Source organism: Bos taurus, chromosome X (genome assembly GCF_002263795.3).
Source record: "Bos taurus isolate L1 Dominette 01449 registration number 42190680 breed Hereford chromosome X, ARS-UCD2.0, whole genome shotgun sequence".
NCBI classification, from domain to species: Eukaryota; Metazoa; Chordata; class Mammalia; order Artiodactyla; family Bovidae; genus Bos; species Bos taurus.
The window spans coordinates 110,482,886-110,504,527 of NC_037357.1; the positions used below are offsets into that span (position 1 = coordinate 110,482,886).

Below are 21,642 nucleotides of genomic sequence, written 5' to 3' on the forward strand. Positions count from 1 at the left end.
TGGCTAGACAGACACATAATCATTCACTTAACATAGATATTAACATATTTTAATTTTTATTTTCCCTTTTCATAGTTATTAGGAAATTAGATTGACGATCTTTGGAAGATAAGATTCCAGAGCATATGTTAGGAAAAAATATGTAGAAGAAAAGAGAGAAGTGATTGTGCAGGACAGTAATGGTTATCTGAGAATAGCTAGCATGATTTATTAAAAAAAATATCACTTATAGCTACATGGTAAGAATGAGGCATTATTAACAATACCAAGCATATGAGAATTTAGAGTCAAAATGGGCTAGCCATTAAAATGGACAAATAAAAGGGATTATTGTTTGGTAAAAGCAATATTCAATAGACCCTGAATAATATGCCAAATGATTATCACTGCATCACTTGTAATTAAATATGCAGTATATGACTATAAGATGCACATTTCTTAGAGCTGAGAACTGTGAAAAGGTTGGTTGCTGCTGCTGCTGCTAAGTCACTTCAGTCGTGTCTGACTCTGTGTGACCCCATAGACGGCAGCCCACCAGGCTGCCCCGTCCCTGGGATTCTCCAGGCAAGAACACTGGAGTGGGTTGCCATTTCCTTCTCCAATGCATGCAAGTGAAAAGTGAAAGAGAAGTTGCTCAGTCATGTCCGATTCTTAGCGACCCCATGGACTGCAACCCACCAGGCTCCTCCATCCATGGGATTTTCCAGGCAAGAGTACTGGAGTGGGGTGCCATTGCCTTCTCCGGAAAAGGTTGGTTGTCCCTGCCAAAAATGTAAGCTTCCTTGTACCAGTTTGAAACATTTATAATTCATCTTCACTGTTTTTTTTCTCAGTGCCCATAAGAATTAGCAAAGATCTGTTCAACTTCTCTGGTATTATTTTCCTACTTCATAGTGCCCTAACTTGTTCCTTATATTCCTTTAATTTTTTTTTAAGTCTTTATAATCCTGCAACAGTTTTTTTTTTTTTTTTTAACAACTTCACACATGCTTCAATGTCCCTGAGTATAATACTTCTAATTCCCAACCATGTAATATCCTTTACACTTGTCCCCATATCCTTAGGCACATGCTCTTCTTTAAGTAATTTTTATTGAAGTATAGTTGCTTTACAATGTATTAGCTTCTCTGGCACAACAAAATGAACCAGCTGTTCATATATCCCCCATCTTTGGATTGTCCTTCCATTTAGGACATTGCAGTACCTTAACTAGAGTTCCCTGTGCTATACAGCATTGGTCCAATCTTTATATTCTTTCTTTACAGACTCCATCAACACCGAATATCTCCTCTTTCCTTTGCTTCAGATTAGATCAGATCAGATCAGTCGCTCAGTCGTGTCCAACTCTTTGCGACTCTCACAATGATTTCTTTTTCTCTACTGGGCCTCCATGAGACACAGTTGCCTACCTAATTTTTTTCCAGTAGTTATAAATACGTTTTACTGGAATACAACGATGCACGTTCCTTTAGATTCTGAGTGAGGCTTGTGTGTGTGTGTATTCCAATGGCTTCTTTTTTTGTTATTTTTATTGTGGCAAAATATACGTAACATATACCTTACCATGTTAACCATTCTTAAGTGTACAATTCAGGAGAAGGCAATGGCAACCCACTCCAGTACTCTCGCCTGGAAAATCCTATGGTTGGAGGAGCCTGGTAGGCTGCAGTCCATGGGGTCACGAAGAGTCGGACACGACTGAATGACTTCACTCTCTCTTTTCCTTTCATGTACTGGAGAAGGAAGTGGCAACCCACTCCAGTGTTCTTGCCTGGAGAATCCCAGGGACGGGGGAGCCTGGTGGGCTGCCATCCACGGGTCACACAGAGTCAGACACGACTGAAGCAACTTAGCAGCAGCAGCAGCAAGTGTACAATTCAGTGGCATTAAGTACATTCACATCAGTATGCAACCATCACCACTATTCATCTCCAGAACATTTTCATCATCCCAAACTGAACTTCTTACCCATTAAAAATCTTCCTAGTCCCTTCTCCTTAGACCCTGCTAATCTCTATTCCATGTCCTTTCTATACAAATTTGACTATTCTAGGTATCTCTTTTAAGTAGAATCATGTACTATTTTCTTTTTCATTTTATGACTGGCTAATTTCACTTAGCATAATGTTTTCAAGGTTCATGGATGTTGTAGCATATATCAGAATTTCCTTTCCTTTTAACAATCAAGTGTACTCCTTGGTATATGTACACCATGTCTTGTTTATCCATTCATCTGTCAATAGACATTTGGATCATTTCCACCTTTTGGCTGTTATGAATAATGTGTTGTGAACATTGGTGTATAAATATTTGTTCTAATCTTTGATTTCTAGTTCTTTTGTATATATATCCAGAAGTTGTATTTTTGGATTCTGCCTAATTTTAATTAACTTTTACTATGTAAACTGCTGTTACCTTGTAAGCTTTGTGACATTAGTGGTTCTATCTTAGTCTTCTTCATCAGACTTGAGCGCAGTCCCTGACATAATACAGATTTGGTCTTAAATGGGATTTTATGGGGATAAATAAAAGGAGGAATTATCTCCCTGTTCACACAGAGAATACACCTTCAATGAGAGTGGGTATGGGCTGCTGTTACTTAAGTGCCTGCTGCTCATTCTGAGTCTCCCCACAGTGAGCCCTATGGCAAGTCTAAATTACCAGCACTGATTCCTCAAGTATATATATTTTCTAAAAATTGCAGGTTCTTTATTTAAACAATTGAATGTTCAACAATATACGGTCTGATTCTCACTGCCACTATAATTAAGTCCTAGAAGGCAGGGATATATCTCCCTTTTATGTTCTAAGTACATTCAGTGCCTGACATATGAATTTGTTGAATGAATTAATCAAGAAATCAGTTCATAAATTTATAGCAGCTTTTCCACATGGAGAAGCTTCTCCCCTCTACTGCCACATGAGGAATCCCCAAATGAAATGTAGATGATGGTACTTTCTTGTTCAAGAGTTATTAATCTCCCCTGAGAGTGAAATTCTAGGAACTTGTTGTATCTATTTTGTATAATGAAAATGAAAGTATCATGGCAAGTTGTTATTTGCATGTATAGGGAAAAAATCTATATGAATGCTCAGTAATTTGAAATATTGATATTTACTTCAGCACTGAATTAGGAAAATGTTGCATGGGATACTACTAAAATTCAACTGTCCAAAGAGAAGCATCTCCATTGTAGAAATAAGTTAACTTGTGTACTGGCAGTATCACCTTGACTTTTTTATATCCAACAAAATCAAGGTCTTTCGCCTTAGCCAGCTTTCAGGATGCCTGGTCAGCCACTCTTCAGTAGAGCCTTACTTAAATGTCTCTCTATATGCTGGCTCTCTATATTTTTTTCAGGCTTACTTTTCTATAGTGTTCATGTGGTATCATCTTCACATCTAATTTTCAGCATAGCTCAATAATACCCTCTACTATAAATTATATTTGGTATTAAACTATAGACTTGTATTTAGGTCTTTTATCTTTATTTAAATTATTCTATATTTTTTTTCCTGTAACAATTATTTGTTTTAAGCCAGTCCACCAATAATTTGTATGTAGTTGGTTTATAAACATAAATTTAAGTTTTAGATTATCCATTGAACCTCCAAATAACTTCATGTGGGGAGAAAATGGGAGTAATTTGGTGATGAAACTGAAGAGTAGCCTTTTTATTGTTTGTCCACATAGCTCCATAGTTTTAAAAGTTATGGTTAATAACATTTAGAAAATTAAGATGAATGATAAGCAATATATTTTAGCATCGAGTGAGAAATAGTGAATCCATGTTACTGTTGGAAGAAACAAGAGGGAAAGACAGATCTAAGTGTAACAGTAAGGGTTTAGAGCCTGAGAGAATGAAAGGTTCACCCAAAATTAATCTTGGCTATTTAGTGAAGCTACCTAGAGGAGGATAAATGGGAAACTCTCAGGTCTGTGCCCTCAGGATAAGACAAAATGACAGAATCCTGAAGATAGTCAAAAGAAAATGTAACTATAGGCATCAGTGAGCCTAAGATAATAAGTAAGGAAAGAAACCTGAATGAATTCTCAACTTTCAACGCTTGCTCTGACAGTTTCACTTCCATTATGTAGACCTTAATCTGAAGTTGCATATTTGCTTTAATGTGATATATTTTTAAAGTATCCCTAGATACTCATTTTTTTCAGTTAACCTTTTTTTGAGATAATTATAAATTCACATGTAGTTATAAGCTATAATATATGTGCATCCTTAACTCAGCTCTATCCCAGTGGTACATTAACCATATTTATAATATTACCATGGACATCAACATTGATACAATCCACAATAGTATTTATATTCCTCAGTGTGCATGTGCACATTTTTTTTTAGTTCTTTACAACATTGTCACATGTGTACATTTGTATATCCATCATCAGAGTCAAGTGAAGAATAGATCCATCACTACAAGGATGCCTTGAGCTACCCTTTTATAGACACATTCACCCACCCCTCCAATCCCACCCCAGTTCCTAACCTCTGGCAACTGCTACTCTGTTCTTCATTTCTATCATTTTGTCTCTTCAAAGCTGCTATGTAAATAGAATCATATTGCATGTAACCCTTTGTTACTGGCTTTTTTTTTTTTTTTTCACTCAGCATGATACCCATGAGATCTACCTAAGTTGCTGCCTGTATCAACTGTATCAATAGCTGTTCCTTTTCATTGCAGAGTGGTAGTCCATGGTATGGACGTACCAATATGTTTAACCATTCACCCTTGAATGGCCTCTGGATTGTTCCCAGTTTTTGACTGTTACAAATACAGCTAGTATGAACACTTATATACAGAGTTTTGTCTAAACATAGCTTTCATTGCTTTGAATATATGTCTAAAAGCCAAATTGCTGGATTGTATGGTAAGCACTTGTTCACTTTTGTAAGAAACTGTCAAAATGTTTTCCAGAGTAGCAGTACTATTTACATTTCTGCCAGCAACGCATGAGTGACCCAATTTCTCTATATCCTCATCAACATTTGATATTATCACTATTAAAAAAAATTTTTTTTGCCACTATAATCAGTCTGTAGTGCTAGGTCTTTATGGTTATAATTTGCATTTCCTTAATATGTGAAGAAAGCTGAGCACCGAAGAATTGATGCTTTTGAACTGTGGTGTTGGAGAAGACTCTTGAGAGTCCCGTGGACTGCAAGGAGATCCAACCAGTCCATTCTGAAGGAGATCAGCCCTGGGATTTCTTTGGAAGGAATGATGCTAAAGCTGAAACTCCAGTACTTTGGCCACCTCATGCAGAGTTGACTCATTGGAAAAGACTCTGATGCTGGGAGGGATTGGGGGCAGGAGGAGAAGGGGACGACAGAGGATGAGATGGCTGGATGGCATCACTGACTCAATGGACATGAGTCTGAGTGAACTCTGGGAGTTGGTGATGGACAGGGAAGCCTGGCATGCTGTGATTCATGGGGTCGCAAAGAGTCGGACACGACGAGCGACTGAACTCAACTGAACTGAATATGTTGAAGCTGAAACTCCAATACTTTGGCCACCTCATGCAAAGAGTTGACTCATTGGAAAAGACGCTAATGCTGGGAAGGATTGGGGGCATGAGGAGAAGTGGACGGACGGAGGATGAGATGGCTGGATGGTATCACCAACTCGATGGACATGGGTTTGGGTGAAATCTGGGAGTTGGTGATGGACAGGGAGGCCTGGCGTGCTGCGATTCATGGGGTCGCAAAGAGTCAGACATGACTGAGTGACTGAACTGAATGGCTAGTGATGTTGAATATCTTTTCATGGGCTCATTTTCCTGATGTTTATGTGTAACCTGACTCCACCTAAAAATGTTAAGAGTGTGAAGGACAGGAGATAGGATTTGTCTTGAAAAAATAAAACTCTGCCAGATTTTAATTCCCAAATCCACTCTCAGATAGAGAAAAGAGAGCTGGGCATTAACTCCATTTTTTATTGTTGTTTTTTAGTCCCTAAGTTATGTGTCTGACATTTTTGTGACCCTATGGACTGTACCACCCCTCCCTAGCCCACCGCCCCCAGGTTCCTCTGTCCATGAGATTTCCTAGGCAAGAATAATTAAGTGAGTTGCTATTTCCTCCTCCAGGGGATCTTCCTGACCCAGGGATCTAACCAGGTGTCCTGCATCTCCCGTGTTCGCAGGCAGGTTCTTTACCACTGAGCCACCTGGGAAGCCCTAACCCCATTGTTTAGTAGAGTACCAACATGTATTTCTAAAGCAAGGACATTTCAGTCGATTGCAGTCACCCCTAATTACAATAGCACTCCCTTGAGCTAGATCAAAGGGTTGATGAAATGTCTTTTTTTGAGTTTCAATTATGTACTAGGAAGCACTTCTAAATGGCAGGCATCCTTTATGAATTAGCCTTGTTATATATTTTATTTGGAGATACTCTTACTGGACTCTCTAATCTGCAGTAATGTATTTATATACTAAAAGTACATTCATTTCCTCTCTCTTTGTAAACATTTGGAGACATTCGTTTGTTATAGAAAATGCAGTTACAAATTGCAGTTTGTTTCATTTTTAGATTATTTTTCAAAAGCTATAATGCTGCTGAGGCTCTGGAAGTAGCTAAATGCAATTACCTTAGCATTTTGTTTTCTTTTCAAACAGTCATTTTGTCTGCTTCCTTCAAATGCTTCCCTTTATCTTTAACAGGTTGATTTAGTGAATATCGGAAGCTCTGACATAGTAGATGGAAATCATAAACTGACTCTTGGCTTGATTTGGAATATAATCCTCCATTGGCAGGTAAGAATCCTGATGAAAATTTTTTTTTTTTTTTGGAGGGGGAGTACAGTGGAAGGGGAGGTAACACATTGCTGATCCTTCCTTTAATTTTTGCTCTTGACCTGCAAAACAAATGTGTATCTCTAACAATGGAAAGCCCATCTCCATAGTGCTTCATTTTAAATTGGGATGATTGTCATTTGCATTGTGAAGTATCAGCAGATTATAAAACAGGTTCTAGCACATTTGCAGGAATATTTTTCTAAATTTTATTTTACTGGGTACAAATGAGGCAAAAAAAAAAATCTCATCAATATGTTAATAAAACTATTTAAAAAATATGTGTTTTCTGTAACTCACCTAACAGTAAATCTACATGGTTTTGTAAAAAAAAAGAAGTATTTTTTCTGTTAATCACTATCAAATCAGTAAGACTTTGTGAATCGTGTGTATTCTCAATGTAAACTAATGCCAATAAGAGATTACTGGGATATGGTGATCTGTATATCTGTTATATACACAAACTCACTTCATAGTTTGATTTGGAAACTGTGTTGTTTTTCCAGAACCACCTCAGCAAGGGTCTTCTTTTTTAAAATATTTTATTTTATTTTTAATTGGAGGATAATTGCTTTACAATATTGTGATGGTTTCTGTCATACACTAACATGAATCAGCCATAGGTATATCTATCTCCCTCACCTCCTTCCCCATCCCACACCTGTAGGTTGGGTCACCAAACCAGATCACAAGTCATTTTGTTTAGTGAAGATTATGTAATACTTTATTCAGACTGATATGAGCTTAAGTTTTAACTTCTCCATTTACCATCTTAGTGACATGGATATAATGGCATCCATTTCTGGACCAAAATTCCCTTACTCTCAAAAATAAAAAAAAATAATGACCATATATATTTCTTATCAGAATTAAATGAGAGAATTCCATAAAGCACTCAGTACAGAGTAGCATTTTCATGAGAGGCATATCTTGCCAATAATGCTTTATTTCCTACTCATAATTTTAAAAATGGAGGATAATTGAGATGCTGGCTCTTTTTAGTTGTAGAGATTTTTTTTTTTTAATAAAACAGCTTTTTTTTGAGATCAAAAGTATGTATCATAAATGTACCTGTTCTATGTGTAAAATTCAAAGTGTACCAAGTTGGTGTAGTTGTATTGCCCAGTGCTTCTCAAACTATTTTGACCCAATCTGTCAAAAATTTTAGAATAGTTACAGAATAGTACATTCATCACAACAATCTAATTTGGACGCATTTCCACGATTCTGAAAATAAATCTCATGTCCATGTTACCATCACTCCTGTTTCCCACCCCAACCCTAGGAACCATTCATCTATTTTCTGTCTCTGTATGTGTGCCTTTTTGGACATTTCATACCCAATGCACTCATACAATATGTATTCTTTTATATCTGGCTTCTTTCACTGAATATAATCTTTGAGGCCCATTCCTATTGTAGCAGGTACCACTACTTCCTTTAGTAAGGTTGACTTTCATCTTGAATTGTAGATTGGTCCTGCTCAGAGTCAGGCAGCATGTAGACCAGAGGTATACCTATTCAACTCAGCACCCATATTGTTCTCCCAATTGACTCGCATATCTTTTTATTCTCAACACTCTGAACTGGCTTAGTCCTATTTTATAACAATATGGAGAGAGAGAGAGAGAACAAGTATAGCAGCTCACAGCAGAGAGTAGCTCAGAAGAGCCCAAGGTTCCCAATTCGGGGCCTTTTTCATATAGCGATGGTATCAAATAGAACCAGCAAGGCAGCATAGGACCCTCCACCAAACTGGTTTCCTTCTGTTGCTCAATACTTCTCAAACTATCTTGAGGAAGGAACCATCCCGCACGACCCCGCGCTTTCCTATTGTATGTAAATTACAATGAAATTTCAGCATTATGAAAATGAAATAAAAAGACACAGAGAACCCAAGCTTCTTTTTTATCACCAAACTCAAAAGACATAAATAGGACTCTATAAAATTTCTACAGATGTTTCTAATGGGCTATCAACAGTTGTTCTTATAGCCCAATAACAAATTGTTCATGTTGTAGCCACATATTCCAGGAAACAAACTCACTCAGAAGGACAATGCAGATAGTGGAGTGCAATTTATTATACCGGTGGGACCCCGACCAGTTTTTGTGAAAACCTTATATACCCTAAGTGTGTAAGGTTCCCTGAAACTAGTCTGAACAAAGGAAAAAGAAAGAGACAATCAAAATTAACCCGCAATCATATGCCTTAAGCCGAGGTAGTTAACAGTGGACAATTATCAATAGGCCTGTGGTCATACCCCAATAAGCATAATAGAATGTATGATTCTATTCGATTACACAGATAATTAGGGTATTCTTTTAGGCTTCAGAGAGCCCTGGGGCTCTTCCTTCCGGGGGGGCCTGGTTTTCCAGTTGGTATGTAGTTTCCATAGACACTGGGCATATAGCTCAAAGTCCACAGTCCGGCCCAAGATGGAGTCCTGCTTTCAAGATAGAGCCTGTTCTGTTTCCTCCTTCATTCATGGAGAGACCCCAGAGTGCAGAAAATACTTTGAGTTGCACCAATGGTGGTCATGACAAAGCCATCAGGAGGACATAGGCTTGCTCAGAGCCCACAAAGTCTATTTTAATTGTATCTCTCACTCAAACTGTGTCTCATAGTATCTCACCCTTTCTTATTTCCTCAAAAGCCTTTCCAATTTTATGTCAACTCACTGCAGGATAGTTTCAAAACCACCCTGTCTGATCTTTTCTTTGTTTGCTTGTGAGGGTGCTCATTTTTATTTTATTTTTTAATTAGCATGGGAAAGGACTTTCACATGAGAAGTAGAGAAGGAATGCTTTTACAGTCCTTCCTGGTCTGAGACTTCTTTTACAGTCTTTTTTCCCTGTATGTCCTTGCATCACCATTTCCATTTGATTGCAAGAATGTAGACTCTTCCCAGCCTCTACCTCCTTCCCTCTCTTCTATCACACTGTCCTGTTCTCCTAAAACTTCTAAAACAGTTTAAGAGTTACCCCCACTCAGTACTCCTCATCATAACCCAGTGAATCACAAAAGATATTTTCACCAAGAGTGCATATTTGCCTTCCTATTAAATAGTCAAAGAAGCCCTTGAATCTCAGTCAAGATTAAAGGACATTCTGGACAACCTAATATATTTTTCAGGCCTATCAGGTTAAGAAGGACATGAAGTGATGGAAAGATGTTAATCTTTGGTTCCAGTGTTACATACTTTGCTATTATTCATACCACGGTGGCTTTCTCTCTGAACTTGCAGAAACTCTGGAATGTCCATCCCATTTCCTGTATCACGGGATTTCCAATTTCTACTTAAATGAAATCATTAGCCGGAAAAATAATGCCTGTATTGAGGAGCAAGCAACTTTGAGCAAAATGGTGAAGTAGAAAGTATGTGTTAGGTGTCCCTTTCTTACATCTTTTAAAAGTACAAACCATCTTTTTTTGTGGAGAGGGGGTTTCAACTCAGTTCTGGGAACCAGCTGGAGATAAAAACACATCCTGCTAATGAAGCCAAATCCAGCCCCTGTACCCCAACACAGAATTAATTCTCAGAGACAGAGCTTTGGCTGAAGTAGAAAAGAATAGCTTAATTGCTTTGCCAGGCAAAGGGGGCCACAGGAGGATTATGCCATCAAAACTGTGTGACCACACCTAGGGGGATGGTGCGTAGTGAGGAGTTTTATAGTAAAGGTTCAAATAAAAGGTTGTGATCAGCTCATGGATTTTCTTCTGGTTGGTTGTAGGGAAGGTATGTGGGAATCAGCATCATCAACCTGGTTACAGCCAGTCTGGGGTCTACCGTGCTTGTGGGCAATTTCCAATCATTACCTGTTAATTTCTTCCACCTGGTAGGGGTTTCAGTCTCTGCAAAACAGTTCAAAGTTATTGTTATACGTATCCCTTGAGGGAAAACTGGGACCTTGCTCCCAAGGCTGCACTATTGTTTTCTTGACTGCTCCTCCCTGTCTCTATATCCCCCTACTTCCCTAATTAGCAACTGTTTGAACCTGCTGATTGGAACTCAGGGAAAGTCTTGGAGGCTGCTGCTGCTAAGTCATTTCAGTCGTGTCCGACTCTGTGTGACCCTATAGACAGCAGCCCACCAGGTTACCCCGTCCCTGGGATTCTCCAGGCAAGAACACTGGAGTGGGTTGCCATTTCCTTCTCCAATGCATGAAAGTGAAAAGTGAAAGTGAAGTCGCTCAGTCGTGTCCGACTCCTATCGACCCCATGGACTGCAGCCTACTAGGCTCCTCCTTCCATGGGATTTTCCAGGCAAGGGTACTGGATTGGGTTGCCATTGCCGTCTCTGCTTGGAGGCTGAAGGAAGCCTATTTCCTGTAATTAAGAAATGGGGGACACAGGAAGGCTTTTATGTCCAGGAGTCCCACAGGGTTCTTGCTCAGTATCAGGTTGAGCCACTAAATTGAGCCGGTATCAGGTCAGCCCCCACCTTTGCTGGCTGCCTACAAAGAAATACCCAGTTGTAGGGCTCCTTCGCACTGGAATGTTTGTATTATCTTATATGGACAAGAGATAGATGGATTTTGTGCTGCTGAAAGCCGTTTCTGTAACCTCCTGCCTACCTAGTGCCTTCTGGGCAAAACAGGCCTTAATCTGGTCTTCTGCAGGTCTTTCACACACTACCATCCATTCTTTGTCTTAAGAGAAAACTACTCCTTCCTCTCTTTAGTCATGCCCCTCTGCTGTAACTCCTTTTAGTCACAGGATGGATTCTGGGACACAGACTCTGAGATTACAGGCAGGATGTTAATGGATACACATCCAAGAGCCTTCTTGAACTCTGTGGAGAGCTGGGAGTTAGAATGAGCCTTCAGAGTTGTCCTTAGTGAGGCTTACATGGTTGAGTCTTTATACACTTTCCTTTTATCAGTTGATAGGCAGGCTGCCCTAGGAGGGTTGTGACCTTAGGTGACATGCCTCAGCAACTCAAGTAGTTCCTGAAGGGACTCAGGGGTAACTTCTGCTCATGACAGTTGGAGAAACAAGCCCCTTCCTTAAAGGAGAATCCTGGTAGTACATCTCCACATCTATCCCACCTTCTTTGCCCCATTAACTCCTGGTCATTTTTTTAAATGAGTGCTCAAAAACATTTCTTTTTTTTTTCTTTTAAAAATAGCTGTATACACCCCGCCCCACCCCCAACACACACACATACAGTTCTTTAAACTATAAATACTTCTCTAAGGTGCAATGAGCTCTGAGGGTGGGGGACTTTTTATTTTTTGCTTCAAAACTCACCTTAGGAGCAGCTCAGTGTCTCACTGACTATGTGTGTGTGTGCTTAGTTGCTCAGTCCTATCTGACACTTTGTGACCGCATGGACTGGGGCCTGCCAGGTTCATACTTATCAATAATTACCTTAAACATAAATGGGTTGACTACCCCAACCAAAAGACAAAGACTGGCTGAATGGATACAAAAACAAGACCCCTATATATTCTGTCTACAAGAGACCCACCTCAAAACAGGGGACACATACAGACTGAAAGTGAAGGGCTGAAAAAAGATATTCCACGCAAAAAGAGACCAAAAGAAAGCAGGAGTAGCAATACTCATATTGGATAAAATAGACTTTAAAACAAAGACTGTGAAAAGAGACAAAGAAGGACACTAAATAATGACCAAAGGATCAATCCAAAAAGAAGATATAACAATTGTAAATATATATGCACCCAACATAGGAGCACCACAATATGTAAGACAAATGCTATCAAGTATGAAAGGGGAAACTAACAATAACACAATAATAGTGGGAGACTTTAATACCCCATTCACACCTATGGATAGATCAACTAAACAGAAAATTAACAAGGAAACACAAACTTTAAATGATACAATAGACCAACTAGACCTAATTGATATCTATAGGACATTTAACCCCAAAACAATGAATTTCACCTTTTTCTCAAGCACACATGGAATCTTCTCCAGGATAGATCACATCCTGGGCCATAAATCTAGCCTTGGTAAATTCAAAAAAATTGAAATCATTCCAAGCATCTTTTCTGACCACAATGCAGTAAGATTAGATCTCAATTACAGGAGAAAAACTATTAAATATTGCAACATATGGAGGCTGAACAACACATTGCTGAATAACCAACAAATCACAGAAGAAATCAAAATATGCATAGAAATGAGTGAAAATGAAAACAAAACAATCCAAAACCTGTGGGATACTGTAAAAGCAGTGCTAATGGGAAAGTTCATAGCAATACAAGCATACCTTAAGAAACAAGAAAAAGCCAAATAAATAACCTAACTCTACACCTAAAGCAACTAGAAAAGGAAGAAATGAAGAACCCCAGGGTTAGTAGAAGCAAATAAATCTTAAAAATTAGGGCAGAAATGAATGCAAAAGAAACAAAAGAGATCACAGCAAAAATCAACAAAGCCAAAAGCTGGTTCTTTGAAAGGATAAATAAAATTGACAAACCATTAGCCAGACTCACCAAGAAACAAAGGGAGAAAAATCAAATTAATAAAATTAGAAATGAAAATGGAGAGATCACAACAGAAAACACAGAAATACAAAGGATCATAAGAGACTACTATCAGCAATTATATGCCAATAAAATGGACAACTTGGAAGAAATGGACAAATTCTTAGGAAAGTACAACTTTCCAAAACTGGACCAGGAAGAAATAGAAAATCTTAACAGACCCATCACAAGCACAGAAATTGAAACTGTAATCAGAAATCTTCCACCAAACAAAAGCCCAGGTCCAGGTGGCTTCACAGCTGAATTCTATCAAAAATTTAGAGAAGAGCTAACACCTATCCTAGTCAAACTCTTCCAGAAAATTGCAGAGGAAGGTAAACTTCCAAACTGATTCTATGAGGCCACCATCACCCTAATATCAAAATCAGACAAAGAAGCCACAGAAAAGAAAACTACAGGCCAATATCACTGATGAACATAGATGCAAAATCCCTTAACAAAATTCTAGCAAACAGAATCCAACAACACATTAAAAAGGTCATACACCATGACCAAGTGGGCTTTATCCCAGGGATGCAAGGATTCTTCAATATCTGCAAATCAATCAATGTAATACACCACATTAACAAATTGAAAAATAAAAGCCATATGATTATCTCAATAGATGCAGAGAAAGCCTTTGACAAAATTCAACATCCATTTATGATAAAAATCCTCGAGAAAGCAGGAATAGAAGAAACATACCTCAACATAATAAAAGCTATATATGCCAAATCCACAGCAAACATTATCCTCAATGGTGAAAAATTGAAAGCATTTCCCCTAAAGTCAGGAACAAGACAAGGGTGCCCACTTTCACCACTACTATTCAACATAGTTTTGGAAGTTTTGGCCACAGCAATCAGAGCAGAAAAAGAAATCTAAATTGGAAAAGAAGAAGTAAAACTCTCACTGTTTGCAGATAACATGATCCTCTACATAAAAAACCCTAAAGACTCCACCAGAAAACTACTGGAGCTAATCAGTGAATATAGTAAAGTTGCAGGATATAAAATCAACACACAGAAATCCCTTGCATTCCTATACACTAGTAATGAGAAAATAGAAAGAAATTAAGAAAACAATTCCATTCACTATTGCAACAAAAAGAATAAAATACTTAGGAATATATCTACCTAAAGAAACTAAAGACCTATATATAGAAGACTATAAAACAGTGATGAAAGAAATCAAAGAGGATGCTAATAGATGGAGAAATATACCATGTTCATGGATCAGAAGAATCAATACAGTGAAAATGAGTATACTACCCAAAGCAATCTGTAGATACAATGCAATCCCTATCAAGCTACCAATGGTATTTTTCACAGAGCTAGAACAAATAATTTCACAATTTGTATGGAAATACAAAAAACCTCGAATAGCCAAAGCTATCTTGAGAAAGAAGAATGGAACTGGAGGAATCAACCTGCCTGACTTCAGGCTCTACTACAAAGCCACAGTCATCAAGACAGTATGGTACTGGCACAAAGACAGAAATATAGATCAATGGAACAAAACAGAAAGCCCAGAGATAAATCCACACACCTATGGACACCTTATCTTTGACAAAGGAGGCAAAAATATACAATGGAGAAAAGACAATCTCTTTAACAAGTAGTGCCAGGAAAACTGGTCAACCACTTGTAAAAGAATGAAACTAGAACACTTTCTAACACCATACACAAAAATAAACTCAAAATGGATTAAAGATCTAAATGTAAGACCAGAAAGTATAAAACTCTTAGAGGAGAACATAGGCAAAACACTCTCCAACATAAATCACAGCAGGATCTTCTATGACCCACCTCCCAGAATATTGGAAATAAAAGCAAAAATAAACAAATGGGACCTAATTAAAATTAAAAGCTTCTGCACAACAAAGGAAACTCTAAGCAAGGTGGAAAGACAGCCTTCAGAATGGGAGAAAATAATAGCAAATGCAGCAACTGACAAAGAACTAATCTCAAAAATATACAAGCAACTCCTCCAGCTCAATTCCAGAAAAATAAACAACCCAATCAAAAAATGGGCCAAAGAACTAAATAGACATTTCTCCAAAGAAGACATACAGATGGCTAACAAACACATGAAAAGGTGCTCAACATCACTCATTATCAGAGAAATGCAAATCAAAACCACAATGAGGTAACATTTCCTGCCAGTCAGAATGGCTTCGATCCAAAAGTCTACAAGCAATAAATGCTGGAGAGGGTGTGGAGAAAAGGAAGCCCTCTTACACTGTTGGTGGGAATGCAAAGTAGTACAGCCGCTATGGAGAACAGTGTGGAGATTCCTTAAAAATCTGGAAATAGAACTGCCTTATGACCCAGCAATCCCACTGCTGGGCATACACACCAAGGAAACCAGAATTGAAAGAGACATGTGTACCCCAATGTCCATCACAGCACTGTTTATAATAGCCAGGACATGGAAGCAACCTAGATGCCCATCAGCAGATGAATGGATAAGAAAGCTGTGGTACATATACAGAATGGAGTATTACTCAGCCATTAAACAGAATACATTTGAATCAGTTCTAATGAGGTGGATGAAACTGGAGCCGATTATACAGAGTGAAGTAAGCCAGAAAGAAAAACACCAATACAGTATGCTGCTGCTGAGTCACTTCAGTCGTGTCCGACTCTGTGAGACCCCATAGATGGCAGGCCACCAGGATGCCCCATCCCTGGGATTCTCCAGGCAAATACACTGGAGTGGGTTGCCATTTCCTTCTCCAATGCATGAAAGTGAAAAGTGAAAGTGAAGTCGCTCAGTCGTGTCTGACCCTCAGTGACCCCATGAACTGCAGCCTTCCAGGCTCCTCCATCCATGGGATTTTCCAGGCAAGAGTACTGGAGTGGGGTGCCATTGCCTTCTCCACCAATACAGTATACTAATGCATATATATGGAATTTAGAAAGATGGTAACGATAACCCTGTATGCGAGACAGCAAAAGAGACACAGATGTATAGAACAGTCTTTTGGACTCTGTGGGAGAGGGAGAGGGTGGGATTATTTGGGGGAATGTCATGGAAACATGTATAATATCATATAAGAAACGAATTTCCAGTCCAGGTTTGATACAGGATCCTTGGGGGTGGTGCACTGGGATGACCTGGAGGGATGGTACGGGGAGGGAGGTGGGAGGGGAGTTCAGGATGGGGAACACGTGTATGCCCATGGCGGATTCATGTTGATGTGTGGCAGAACCAATACAATATTGTAAAGTAAATAGTCTCCAATTAAAATAAATAAATTTAAATTAAAAAAAAATGCTGTATACACCCCGCCCCCCGCCCACACACACATATACAGTTATTTAAACTATAACTCTCTAAGGGGCAATGAGCTCTGAGGGTGGGGGACTTTTTATTTTTTGCTTCAAAACTCACCTTAGGAGCAGCTCAGTCTCACTGACTGTGTGTGTGTGCTTAGTCACTTGGTCCTATCTGACACTTTGTGACTGTGTGGACTGGGGCCCTCCAGGTTCCTCTGTCCATGGGATTATGCCTGCAAGAATACTGGAGTGGGTTGCCATTTCCTCCTTCAGGGGATCTTGCCAATCCAAGGATCGAACCCACGTTTCCTGCACTACAGGCAGATTCTTTACCCACTGAACCACCAGGGAAACCTTGTCTGACTGAGGTTGATCCTTAATATGTTGTAGCCACGCATTCCGGGAAACAAACTCAGGACAATGCAGATAGTGGAGTGCAGTTTATTACACTGGCGGGCCCAAGGCAGAATCTCCTCTTAACCAAGGAGCCCGACCGGTTTACCTTAAGCATATGTGTCCAAACCCACTTCCCCAAAATTCCCTGAAACTAGTCTGAACAAAGAAAAAAGAAAGATACAATCAAAGTTAACCCATGATTCATAAGCCTTAAGCCTAGGTAGTTAACAGTGGACAATTATCAATAGGCTTGTGGTCATACCCCAATAAGCATAATAGAATGTATGATTCTATTCGGTTACACAGATAATTAGGGTTTAGGGTATTCTTTTAGGCGATGGAGAGCCCTGGGGCTCTTCCTTCTGGGGGCCTGGTTTTCCAGTAGGTATGTGGTTTCCATAGATACTGGGCATATAGCTCAAAGTCCACAGTCCAGCCCAAGATGGAGTCCTGCTTTCAAGATAGAGCCGTTCTGTTTCCTACTTCAAATACAGATTTCTTGGGAACTGTCTTTTATGTAGGAATATAAGAACTGTTACCTCACATTGCCCTTAATAATTCTTTTTTCTCAGCAACATTTGCACCCAGGTAGAAGCAACAGCAATGAGGCTGAGGCTGATAAGCTGAATTAGTGACATAATGATGCTAAAGGAGCTTTGGATTGAATACTCTGTCGTCCTTTAACATTATGTGCATAGAGGGCAGTCTGGCCAAGCATTTCACAAATGAATCCCATTCATCATGGGAGGGATGCCTGATCAGTGCGAATCCATCACAACCCCTGAGCCAGTATATGCTATCCCGACCCTGGTTCACCACAGGATTCATCCAATGGTCTCTGTACATGGAGGCTGTGTATTTTATAACTTGAAAATATGATAAGGAAAATGACATATCTTATATAACTATTTGACCTATTTATTCACTAAGTAACTGGCTAAATAAGCAGGTCAGGAAGGAATTAAGAAAACTGGATAATCCACCCCTACATAATAGATTTAGCTATCAAGGGATGGTGATAAATGTATATAGAGATTTCACATCTTCACATCATTACCACGTTTACAAAACATCATCTTAAATCCTTTTCAAGTATTTTAAAGTTCGATTTAATAGTCTATCCTAAAATTTGCTTTGAATCTTTCATAAAAGGATGACTAACACTGGAGATGTTAAAATATGTATTTTCCCCAAAGGAATTTGTTAACTTCTGCGTGGATGAAGAAGCAAATGTCATATTTAGAATACACAATAAATATTCATCATCTGATCAAATGTTGGTAGTCTATGGACCTTACACTTGCTGAAAGGGAAGCCCTTGGTGGTAAAACAAATCACATTTACTTATATGCTTCAAGTATGTGATAAGGGGCCTGGCTTATATTAAAGAAGTAGCCTGGTAATTATTCCTTTAACAGAATATGTAGACGGTCTGCCCCATAATGAGGTGTCAACTGCATCCTGGAAACCTAGAAAATGGATTTCTGTGTCAGCTGAGTTAGAAGAATGACAGTTGGAAATACAATCAGCTGCCGAATGGCATTTGCACCTGCACAGAGCCAAGGAGAGAATCAAATGGACAGAAACCAATTCATAAAAAGAAAACCGAATCTGGTCTTTTCCTCCTTCTGCAGTTTTGGTTTCTGCTCCCTTTCAGGGAGCCGGGTAGGAGGGGCCCAACCAACGCCACCGCATGACCTCCGACCCCCTCCCAGGACCCAGGGGTCCCGTGCACCTGCTGGCCCACTGCCGGCGTTTCGGCAGCCTTCCCTTCTCTTCTCGCTCCGAGGCTGCCTGCTCGTGGCAGAGTCGCTTCTCTCCCGCAGCCTCCGTCTGCCTTCCTCACCACCCTCTTGCTTGGGGTCCCTGCCGGCCCTCGATTTTCTCCTCGCTGCTGCCAGGCTGATGAACAAGTGGCAGGGCTGGTGCAGACCCGTGTTGGACTTCCTAAGAGACATCACAGCGGCCCGCATCTGTTTCGCCATCTCCATCACGCCTGTTTGGAAATAACAGGGATGGGGCTGCCTAAGCGGCCCCGGCGTTGGGTTTTCTTGGCCTTCATGCTGTTTGCTCTTGACTTCAACCTCATCTTTTTCACCATGGCCAAATTTCTCAAACCAGGGGACGCTGCAGAGATGACCACAGGCGACAAGGCAGAAATAGAGAATTCTGATGATGACTCTGGAGGTGGTCTGGGGACTGTGTGTTGGGAAGGAGGCTATGACTTCTCAGAGGAGCAGTGGCAGTTGCTGATGGAGCAAGCCTCCTGACCACCCGGCGGTGGGGGGTGGGGGGTGAGGGGGGGCAGCAGATGTTCCTGAGCCCAGCACACAAGACTGCATCCTTTGGCTTAGCACCATCTAACTTCTCTGCGCCTGTGAGCATCTTGAGTGTTCTACCATGTCTGTTTCATTGACCTGAAGCCCTTTCACTTCCCTGCCCAAAACAAGCACAAAGGGACCCCTTACCCACCTTTTGTGGGAAGGATTTCATGCTTCCAGCAGAGGGGCAAATAAGGCAGAAACCAACCCAGGGCCAACCTGTTGGACCCCAGTCATTTTTGTCTGCAGTTGGTGCTCTGGTTCATGCCAGACACTTTGTTGAGAATGATCTTTCAAGATTCTTTTGTTCAAGGAGCACTAGCTCCCTGTGCATTCTCGAGGCAGGGAGAAAACTGACCTTTGTCCTGTCTTCTAGGAGTGGGTGAATCTGGGTGCCCATAACTGGCCAAGCCTTCATCATGGGAGGGTTTCTGATCAGCGCAAGTCCATCACCACTGCTGAACTAGTTAGGTTTAAGTTTGTGTGCTTTTTGTTCATGCATTTTCTTATGAAAATTTCTTTCCGCACATAGGTCAAAAATGTAATGAAAAATATCATGGCTGGATTGCAACAAACCAACAGTGAGAAGATACTCCTGAGCTGGGTCCGACAATCAACTCGTAATTATCCACAGGTTAATGTCATCAACTTCACCACCAGCTGGTCTGACGGTTTGGCTTTGAATGCGCTCATCCACAGTCATAGGTAAGGAGATTTCCGAGACACTGAATAATTTTTTGTAAGTATTAATTTAGAGACTGATGTATTTTTGTCCAGGCTGGTTCCAGATCATTTTCCACAATGCAATGTATTTTTATGTTGACCATATTGATCTATCCATCCATTGGGATGCTCTGAATAATATCCTGTTTTTTAAGTGATATATCACTTAGCTGCTGAAATATTAAAACTATCAGATAGTGATTATGATATGGGGGAGGGGATCAGCACCTTTGAAACTGAGACTGCCAGAAAATCAAAGTTACATTCTAACTTTGCCAAGAATAGACTTGGTCTTTCTGTACAAATAACGTGTTAAATATGAGCGTCAACTCTAGCATTACAAATAGTTGCAGATCTTATGTGAGTACCTGTAGTACAATCAATTACCATTATCAGATTAATAATGTGAAAAAGAAACATTTCTCCTGTCAGATACAAAAACTATAAGGCCCTGCATGCGTGTATGTGTGTGTATGTAGATATTATATATATATATATATATATATATATATATATATATATATGGGTTAAAAAATGTTCTGAGCATCTTAGCAACCAAGGCAGAGAGCAGACCACAATTAATTCTGTGACTCAGGGCTCAGAATAACAAAAGAAACAACTTGTAACAGCAAAGCAATTCCTGTAAAGCATCAGAGAGAGTTGTTCTGTTGGTCTTCATAAGAGGAACTCAGTGTGACATAGTGAACCAAATGTCCTTAACTGTATTCACAATATTATATTTTCTAAGATAGCAAAATAGTAGTTTGCTTTTTCTTTATAAAGGAGATCAGTAAGTGAATTAATAACAGTTCAAGAAAAAGCAAAACAACACGGTAAATACATGCATTATATATAATGAATGCATTCATATACATTCTATGTATAATACATTATCTGTAAGGAACATCTGCTTTGGTTTTCTTATTACCCTTTTCTTTTACCCAGCCCAATCCCCAGGGTCAAATGCTTGCCTTATTAACTGTGTTTGAAATGCCGCTGGTCTGCATCTTCCCTGATTTTCAATGCAGTTTATCTTTTCTCACTTTGATCTTACTCTTCTCGACGGGTCTACTCTACCATTTTCCTGTGCCAGTCTTGCTTCTAGAAATGCCCAGAATATAAATTTTCTTTCTGGTTTACTAATCTGGGAGCAAACGCTCTCTAAATAAGCATCTTTGTCAGGTGTCTTGCTCCAGCTGGGTTTAATTAACCCCATCCAGACTGAGTTTCCAGGTGAATGACTCAGCAACCTGATTTTGGAAGGGAGGCAGGCTCACTCTCAGTCGGCATGTTAAACAATGTTAAAATGTTGTTTTCCCCCACGTGTGACACGAAGAAAAATATTCCACAGCCTCAATAAAGCCAGATGAGAGGGTATAGAGATGTTAATTCTGCATTATAAGGCAGTGTTCATTTATGCAGCCACATGCTTCACGGTAAGAGCCAGAACATATTGATCTTGCTGTTCATGTACATATTTGCAGATGAACAGAAATATTGAGGATCAGGTTATGTGGTCCTTGTTGGCTTGTTAACATTTCCTTTTCAAGTGGACCACTTCAGTCCTGCCAGCATGTTCACAGCCTACATTTGTTAATATTTTATTT

General features: G+C 39.6%; 1 protein-coding gene across 9 annotated transcripts in view; it reads left to right on the top strand.

The window, feature by feature from the left end:
* The window catches only part of DMD (dystrophin), a 2,236,915-nt gene that overhangs the window by 415,039 nt on the left and 1,800,234 nt on the right, over positions 1-21,642 (top strand). For all 9 annotated transcript variants that reach the window (XM_024988361.2, XM_024988358.2, XM_024988360.2 and 6 more), the window contains exons 5-6: positions 6,686-6,778; positions 19,845-20,017. In XM_024988361.2, the coding sequence (XP_024844129.1) occupies positions 6,686-6,778; positions 19,845-20,017 (266 nt within the window). The remainder of the gene's footprint in view (positions 1-6,685; positions 6,779-19,844; positions 20,018-21,642) is intronic.